This window comes from Hypanus sabinus, chromosome 22, assembly GCF_030144855.1.
Source record: "Hypanus sabinus isolate sHypSab1 chromosome 22, sHypSab1.hap1, whole genome shotgun sequence".
In the NCBI taxonomy this organism is placed as follows: Eukaryota; Metazoa; Chordata; class Chondrichthyes; order Myliobatiformes; family Dasyatidae; genus Hypanus; species Hypanus sabinus.
This window is the reverse complement of record NC_082727.1, coordinates 64,768,478-64,778,028: the sequence shown is the minus strand read 5'-3', so window position 1 is coordinate 64,778,028 and position 9,551 is coordinate 64,768,478. Positions and strand designations below refer to the sequence as shown.

Genomic DNA, 9,551 nt, shown 5'->3' with positions numbered 1-9,551 from the left:
TCACCATCTGGATTTTTATCCTTCGACCCAGTCACTAACTGATCTCCTTCAATATTTTACTTATATTTACTTATTGAGATGCAACACAGGGTAGACCTTCTCGGCCCTTTGAGCTGCACTGACAGCAACCAAATTTACACTAGCTTAACCACGGGACAATTTACAATGCCCAACTAACCTACCAACCGGTATGTCTTTGGACTGTGGGAGGAAACCGGGGTACCCATAGGAAACCAACACAGTCACATGGAAAAAGTACAAATTCCTTACAGGTAGTGGCGGAAATTGAACCTGAGTCACTGGTATTGTAAAGCATTGCTAACCTCTATGCTACCGTGCTGCCCCAGCTCCTCTAGTTCAGCTCATTTCTTTTGCCTCCAAATTGACCTGCTTTGTAAATCAGTCAAAGACAATTCAAAATTATGCAAATGAATCCATTGCAAAAGTTCCGAATGCAGTTTGCCCAATGTTTGTCTGCATACTTGATGTCGTTTGCAGAGTCCGCAGAGCAGACTCAATGGGCCCAATAGCCTAATGCTGCTCCTATGTCTTATCATCTTCAAATTACCTGAATTTCAAAGAAAATTTGATCAGTAATTGAATTAAAGTTGCTCAAAAGTTGCACAGGGAAGTTCTGAATGATTTTCAGGAATTTCAATATTTGTTAGGTGTTTTTTTTTAAGGTTTAGAAAATACATTGGATTCTGGTTAATAGGCCATCTGTTAATCAAGACAGCCACTTATTTGGGTCATATCTTAAAGAAGTAAAACTAATTGAGAAAATAGCCAGGATACCCTTTTGTTTATTTGGGACATTATGCTGCTTAATTGGGACAGGACACTGTTGCCATATTGGTTCTAAACAGCATTATAGATGCTACATCATGCTTAGAGCAAAGCATTTAAACTGTGTTTGTTTTCAAAAAGTAGCAATTTTTGTCCCTGATAGGGAGGATAATCATTACATACCTTGTTATTCTGAATGGGGTTTAAATAATCGAGGGACAGCTCTGCATGCCACATACCAACAAACTTTTTGTATGTGCCATTTTGGTCACCCCTGTGCCGTAGATATGCCACTGAAGAACCACACATTAGTTCAAAGTAAGATTTATTACTAAAGTACATAAATGTCACCACATATAACCCTGAGAGTCTTTTCTCTGTGGGCATGCTTAGCAAATCTGTAGATTTGGAATTGTAACCAGCATCAATGAAAGAGCATAGACAACAAACTGTGAAAATGCAAATATAAATGAATTCCAATAAATAACAAGAGCAGAAAATCACAAGATAAAGGAAATCATTGGTTGTGTGAACTCGAAATGGAATGAGTGTAGCAATCCCATTTTGTTCACAAGCCTGATGGTTGAGAGGTAATAACTGCTTATGGACCTGGCGGTGTGCCCCAAGGTGCTTGTACCTTTTTCCTGATGGCAGCAGGGAGAAAAGAGCATGTAAACACAAAGTACACTGCAGATGCAGTGGTCAAGTAACACATACAAACAAGCTGGATGAACTCATCAGGTCGGGCAGCATCCATTGAACGGAGCAGTCAACGTTTTGGGCCGAGACGTTGACTGCTCCTATCAACGGATGCTGCCCAACCTGCTGAGTTCATTCAACTTACTTGCATGTGTTAGAAAAGAGCATGGTCTGGGTGGTGAGGATCTTTGATGATGGGTGCTGCTTTCAACGTTTCAGGCAGATGTGCTCAATGGTTGGGAGGGCTTTACCCATGATGTACTGGGCCGAATCCACCACCTTTTGTAAATCAAGCAGGAGTAAATCACAGCAAATAGACTTGCTGAAAGACATTTCACCACTAATCTGAGAGGCTTCTTCAGTTCTGATCCAGTTTTCCGGTTTATAAACTGAGTTGTTTAAAGGTATAGCAATCACATGAGGGTTGCTAGGAATAGTAGAGGTAATGAGATGGTCATTAGTCTCATCTTTGCATGAACAGCGGTGTGAGACACGAGGGTAATAGTGTTAGGACCGCATTGTCAGTAGCTGATAGGTGGTGATGTACCCCCTCTGTTCAGGGATGGGTTTTCCAGTTGGACAAAGGTGACATCTTTAACCCCTTTCAAACCACCTGTCCAAAATGTGTACACCTTCACAGAGCACATCAATTCGCTGGATAATAACATCAAATTTACCTGAGAAGACATTGAGAACAATGAACTGGCCTTTTTAGACTAGCAGTACTTATCAAAGAAAATGGACATCTCGATATTGAAGTTTACAGGAAACCAGTCCACACACCTTCAATTGACTCTCATCACCCACTAGAGCACAAGTTGGGGATTATCAGAACACTCAATCACCATGCCCAGAATGTGCCCACTAACATTACAGCTAAAGATAGGGAGCACACGTTTTTGAGAAAAGCCTTGAAAGTTTGCGGCCGCCCTGACTGGGCCTTCAACAAGACAGCAACAAAACCTGATGGACATCAGCCCTACAGATGCAAGGAGCAAAGCAGATGGAAAAACATAGTCATCCCATATGTAGCTGGAATTTCAGAGAAACTTAGAATGATTTTCAACAAACTCCAGGTCCCTATGTTTTTCAGACCTACAGACACATTCAGACAGAGACTCATCCAGCCCAAGGATCCTACACCCAAACATAAACAGCAATATTGTACATGCCATCCAAAGCAATGAGAACTGCACAGATCTGTCTATCGGTGAGACACTTCACAAACGATATCCCAATATAGGACAGCTAACACCTCAGGTCAAAACACAGTTGTATATCTACATCCAGAGGACAAGGGACACTTCTTTGATGATAACAATGTGCACATTTTGGACAGGGAGGACAGGTGGTTTGAAAGAGGGGTTAAAGGAGTCACCTTTGAAACAATGGAAAACCCATCCCTGAACTGAGGGGGTATGACACTATGAATCAGCTACTTACAATGCAATCCTAACATCTCTACCCCAGTGTCTCCACTACAGTTCACACCTCTATTCATGCAAAGGTAAGACTAATGACCATCTCATTAACTCTACTACTCTTAACGACCCTCATATGATTGCTATATCTTCCAACAAGTCACAGAGTTTATAAGCCGTTCAACCACCCTCCATGGATGAGAACTGAAGCAGCTTTTTGGATGAGTGGTGAAATGTCTTCCGGACAAACACAGCAAGTCCAGTTGCCTTGGTAATGCAATTTTACACTTTCCACTATACATCCATAAACGTTTGTCAAGGTTTTTGATGACATGCTGAATCTCCGCAGACTGTTAAAGAAGTAGAGGCGCTGTCGTGCTTTCTTTGCAATTGCATTTATACGGTGGGACTTCTGAAATAAGTGACACCCAGCAGTTTAAAATTACTGACCCTCTCCAGCTCTGAGGACTGGCTCATGGACCCTTGGTTTCCCTCTCCTGGACATAGGCTGACTGAGTTGCTCAGTCTCCAATACTCGTCTCCCGCAAAATATTCTACATCTCACGGGTTTTCTCTTGGACCCCAGCCTTCGGGAGTCCTTAGAACGATTACTTCCCTTTGAGAAGTGGTGAAACTGCCAATCGAGGAACATTTTACATTTGTAGTAGATTAGCTGGATCTCCTGGTAGTTCTCGTCTGACCATTCGTGGTTCATTCTTTCTCTTCATGGCTATCAATCATGAAGAATTTCTGGGTGGTCCACAATCCACAAATCCCTGGGAACTTCGCGACCTTTGGAAATGGGATTTCACAGGTTGTCTGGTGGGGTCTTTGAGAGTGTGAATGGTCTTCTCGTGGCGACTTATTATAAGGGATTTCACTTTTTATTTTTGTGCTGAATTAAGAAATTAATTAAAAACAACTTTCCACACAATAAATTTCAATGGTTTCAAACTAAATAAAGTACTGCAACTCCCTTTATTAAAAAACTAACCTACAACTCATCTGGAGGTGTCAAGTAGGGGAGTCGCTGTTGAGGAAGACCTTGCAGCGATACTGGTCCTTAAAACCGCTCGCCGGCACCGCGACGGAGATACAGCTTATTCAGAGTCGGCCATATTAGAAACCAGCAGTATTCTGCATTGTGGGCTCGTACGTAGTTCATGCAACTCCAACCCCTGATACAGGATTACTACCGAACAGAGATCCTTCAGGATGAAGGCAACGAGCCTTAAATAGGGCAGAAGAGTGAAGGCTAAAATGTATTTTTCTATCAACAAGCTGGAAATGAAAAAGAGAAAACATTTTTTCTTGAAAGCAGATAACACTATAAGACAAAGCGCAAATAAAATGTGAACACATTAAGTTCAAAGTACATTATTAAACTATGTATACAACCTTGAGATTCGTCTTCTTGCAGGCTGCCACAAGACAAAGAAACCATTAAAACCCACACAATGTGTCAAGCACTCAATATGCAAAATGAAAGAGAACAAATTGCGCAAACAATAATCAGGTAAGGCTTGAACACAGAGGATATGAATTGCAGAGTCCACAGCCTCGGGGCCGCTTCGGTGCTGCAGTCTCCCCAAACTCGTGTTTTGGATTAAATTACATTTCAACTGTAAACTGTTTGCCCGGGTTTGGTTATTTGACGACAGCTCGCCAGCTGACCCGAATCCGCAGCAGGGAGCCGGTGACCGGATCTGTGCTGGCGCAGCGTGGCTCGGCCACTGGGGGGTTTGGAAGCCGCGGGCAAGCGTTGGCGTTGTTGCGGGGCGTTGTTGCGCACGCACGCTGGTTGTGAAGAGGAGGAGGGGAGGACGACAGACTCTCTCTTTCATTGTGCTGCTAGGTACGGTCCGCGAAAATATGGAGCCTTAAATATGGTAGCAAGGAAGAAAGGAGAGAGAGGGAAATGTAAAATTAGTAAGAATAAAAGGTGAGTGTTTAAAAATATAAAGGGAGCGGCGATGATTTATGTGATCCTGTTGTCCGCACTGGCCGGGGCTCTGTGCGTCGTGGTGTTGCAGATATTACTGCTGTACCGGAACAAACCCGAGACTGTACCCCGGCATGTACAATACGTCAAGCCCGTGGTTGAGCCCCCGCTCAAGGACTATTTCAGCGGCAGCAAGGAGCCGCCGGCTTCCCCGGACTCCACTTGCTCGGCGCCCGGGACCGGCGGCGGCAGCAAGCCCGAGAGCTGCCTCTTTCTCAACGCCATCTTTCTGTTTCTCTTTCGGGAGCTCCGCGACACCCCGATTGTCCGACACTGGATCACCAAGAAGATCAAAGTGGAGTTCGAGGAACTGCTGCAGACCAAGACGGCGGGTCGGCTGCTGGAGGGTCTCAGGCTCCGTGACATCTCTCTGGGCAACGCACTACCAGTGCTCCGGAGAGCTCGGCTGCTGCAGCCCGTCCCGTCGAACCCTGCCGCCGGTGGCCAGGACGATGAGGCCGGCGGCGGTGTCCCCGATGAGCTCAACTTCGAGGTGGAGCTCGAGTACAACGGGGGCTTTCATCTCGCGATTGACGTGGACCTGGTCTTTGGCAAGTCGGCCTATCTCTTCGTCAAGATGAGGAGAGTGGTGGGCCGGCTGAGGCTGCAGTTCACCCGGCGTCCCTTCACGCATTGGTCTTTCGCCTTCATGGACGACCCTTTCATCGATTTCGAAGTGAAGTCGCAGTTTGAGGGCCGACCCATGCCACAGCTCACCTCCATCATCGTTAACCAGCTCAAGAGGGTCATCAAGAGGAAACATACCTTACCCAACTACAAGATCAGGTAATGACTGTGTGTGTGTGGAGAGAGAGAATGAGGTGATCATTCTGCCTGCAACTTTCAGCATGACCCTGTCCCCAGTTAATGTGGGAACAATGCGCCGCGATGACTTCACCCCTGTCATCTCTTGGCACGGTGTTGGGGTACAGATGGCACACCCCTCCCACCCACACACACCACTGTTAGGCCATAAAAAGTTCAAAGTAAATTTGTTATCTAAGTACATATACCGTATGATACTACACACTACCTTGTATTTACAGGAATAAAATTAATATAATTAATGGAAATATAATATAATTAATGGAAACACCTATACAAAAACAAAGACGGACAAACAAGCAATGTGCAGTGTCACAAAGCAACACACAGACCATGCCTAAGCGTGAAAAAAGCAGCAGGCCTTTCCCAATGTGTGGCATGGCTGCTGGCCATCTTTCAATGATGTCATGTTCTAAGCTGCAAGTTGGAAATAACGTTAGTTACTGTTCCCCTGGTATTATTCAGTCTGGCTGTACCCAGGGGAGTTTTATGCACTGGTGAGCAGCTTGGGTAGGATTTTTCCTACGCACAAGACAGGTCCATGGAAAAGTGCTGGCAGTGAGTGGCTGGAGAAGCAAGGGTGTAGTTGTCATTTAGTGTGTGGAGAAACAGGGCAGGTTGCTCTGTGTCTTGCTTCTTCATTTCTGGTAAATGCTGAAAATAGATAAGATCAAAACCTCCTGGAGACATGTGACATGTCCTGGTCAGCTGAAGCTGCCTGGTGTGGAAATCAAGAGGCAGCTTCTTGGTGCAAAGTGACACCATTGAGAGTGGTTGCTTGATAAATTAGGTCTTTTTGAACTTGATGATAGCCTAGTAGGAGCCTGTGCACTGACAGTAAGTTAAGTTTAAAGCTGAAAATTTACTATTTCAGTAACAGAGTTGCCAAGCACCAGAGTTGTAAAGAGCACATTTATCAGGGGTGTTGTGAAGTGATACTTTGTGATATTTAGTTGGAATAGGGTGTCTGTCAGTTGAGGTCAGGCCAAGGATTATTTGATAAGTGACTAGTTGTTGTGATTAAAAGGCACCAGGGTTTATGGGGGAAGCAGTTTGAGGGGCTGACTTCATTTCATTCTTTGGGATCTTGTACAATATTCTAGTGAGAATATTGTCCATTTGCAGGAATATTGTAGATATACATTGATGTTGTGGTAGGCTGGAGCCTAGTACTTAACTTCAGATTGCTAATGTTGTAAGGGTTCTAGGTAGTGAACTTGGCCAAATTAAAGTATCCAGAGTGGAAGATAATTTTTGATAGTAATCTGTAACAAAGACACTTGTAAATTTCTACAGATGTACCACAGAGAACATTCAGTCTAACTGGTTGCATCATCATTTGCACAAGATTGAAATAAGCTGCGGAAAGTTATAAACTCAGTCAGCTCCATCATGGGCACAAGCCTCGCTGACATCCGGGACATTATCAAGGGGCAATGCCTTAAAAAGATGGCATCCATCATTAAGGACTCCCATCACCCAGGACATGCCTTCTTCTCATTACTAAAATCAAGGAGGAGGTACAGGGGCCTGAAGGCACACACTCAACAATTAAGGAATAGCTTTTTCCCCTCTGCCATCTGATTTCTGAATGGATATTGAACCCATGAACACTTCCTCACTACTTTTTTCTCTCTTTTGGCATTACTTACTTAACTTAACTTTTTATACATATTTATATTTACTGCAATTCACAGTTTTTATTATTATATATTGTGATGTATTGCTGCCACATAACAACAAATTTCACTGCATATGCCAGAGATATTAAACCTGATTTTGAAATAAATTGCACTTGCCATATATATCACACACACACACACACACACACACACACACACACACACACACACACACACACACACACACACTCTATGTTTGGCAATCACTGGCCTGCAACACAGTCAGCGTTCTGAATATTGTATAATGTTGGTAGCTCGGGTTGGCTATTTGGAGGTTTGGTTGATCGCTGAGCTTGGCAAAATGTTTGCAGTAGTTTTGGCTCCAGTGGAGAAGCTCTCAGCAGTGTTCAGTCAACTGCACACAGATCATGGCTTCTCGACTGGAGCTGAAACATCTGCAAGCATTTTGGGTGAAGCCTCACAAATAAAAATCTGCCTTCTCAGGGCAGGAGGAAAAGCAAATAAAGATATAAACAAAGTAAATTCAAAACCACCTGAGATTCTGCCCTTTGGAAATCCAGAGCAACACACACTTAAGGAACTTGGGTCAGGTAGCATCAATGAGAGGAATAAACAAATGATGTTTTGGGCCAAGACTCTTCATCAGGACTAGAAAGGACTAGAAAGGTAGACACCAGAATGAGAGGTGGAGGATAAGGAAGATGTACAAGCTGGCAGGTGATAGGTGAAGCCAGGTGACGGGGAAGATGTGTGGGTGGTGGAGTGAGGGGGGAATGAAATGAGAAACTGGGAGGTAAATGTAAATTAAATCTATTCTCTCCAGTGTTGGATGTGGGAACAGTTTCCAATCGTTCCATTAGAACCTCTGAAACAAAAAGAATTATCTAAAGACAAGATGTTCAATACAATGACCTCAGAATTAGAGGTATGAAATTTGTCTCAAGTAGTAAGACGAATCGAGGAATGGAAAATTTTCAGCCTATTTTACAACCTGCCCTTTGATCGGAAGAGATGATAATGTAGCGGTGTGCTACATGCAGCGCTAAAATTACGACACAGAGTCGGTAACTGCAGTCGAAGGAAAAAACTTTATTCGAAAACTTCAGCCTCACTTTTAAGCCTCTGTCAACCGGCCCCCCATGGTGTAGAGGCTCCAAAGCTCTGTGCTCGCAAACCCCCGTAGGCTATCTAATTGTGAGTCGGTTCGGATACGCTAGGAAATGGGGCGCCACATAACCCCCCCCCCCCCAGAACCGGCGATACACCCCCCAATGTCCACAGTCTGGGCCAGAACCTGCTTGGGAGGTCGGCCTCTGCGCCGAGGCGCCGGAAACTCGGCCGGTTGCGCCAGGTCCACATGGGCCGGCTTGAGGCGGTCCACCGTGAAAACCTCCTCCTTCCCCCCAACGTCCAGCACGAACGTGGACCCGCTGTTCCGGAGCACCATAAACGGCCCCTCGCCAATTTGCTACTCTCATTTTGCACTTTGATTTAAAACAGATCCCCTCAAATACAGTATTCGAGTTAGTTGGGAAGAGAAAGAATTCATGTTAGAATCAAACAACACCAACATCAAAATCACTATGTTAATACACTCACATATGTCAAAGAATAGCCCTCAGTTCCAACAGTAAATTAGATTTTACACACTCTGATTCCCCAACACTAATTGCCCCTCCACCTGTCTTTGTGTCACCTGCAAACTTGGCTGCAAAGCTATCAATTCCATCATCCAAATCATTAATATATAATGTGAAAATCATACTGTCACATTTCTTGTATCCAGTTCTTCCAAAATCTGCTAAATTGGCCTACTTTTGCTCTTGTATCTTATGGTCTTATGCAATGACTAAAAGTGGTCTCCAGTGAAAATCTTCAAGTATTTTCATCTGAATCATGATTACCGCTGTTCATTCATAGAAAAATCCTATTTGGGTGACACTGAAAGCAGAAGTAAATGTTATTCTAGAGGTTAGATGCATCCTTCCTGTAGTAGTTGGCAAAATGTTGTGCCAAATACTACAGGATAGTATGATCTCTCTTTCCACAGTCTCAAATGCCTCAAGATTAAATGACCACAAATTCTAGAAGAGGTCCTTCATGAAGTCATGAAACCCAGGAGTAAGCTATCTGACACAGAAGTGACACAACCATCACCTCCACATTTGCTGGTAG

General features: G+C 44.1%; 1 protein-coding gene across 1 annotated transcript in view; it reads left to right on the top strand.

The window, feature by feature from the left end:
- Nucleotides 1-4,401: 4,401 nt before the first annotated feature.
- Nucleotides 4,402-9,551, top strand: part of LOC132379687 (PDZ domain-containing protein 8-like) — a 127,230-nt gene continuing 122,080 nt past the window's right edge. Inside the window, exon 1 of the mRNA XM_059947945.1 lies at nucleotides 4,402-5,694. Coding sequence (XP_059803928.1) covers nucleotides 4,880-5,694 — 815 coding nt within the window. The 5' untranslated portion in view covers nucleotides 4,402-4,879. The remainder of the gene's footprint in view (nucleotides 5,695-9,551) is intronic.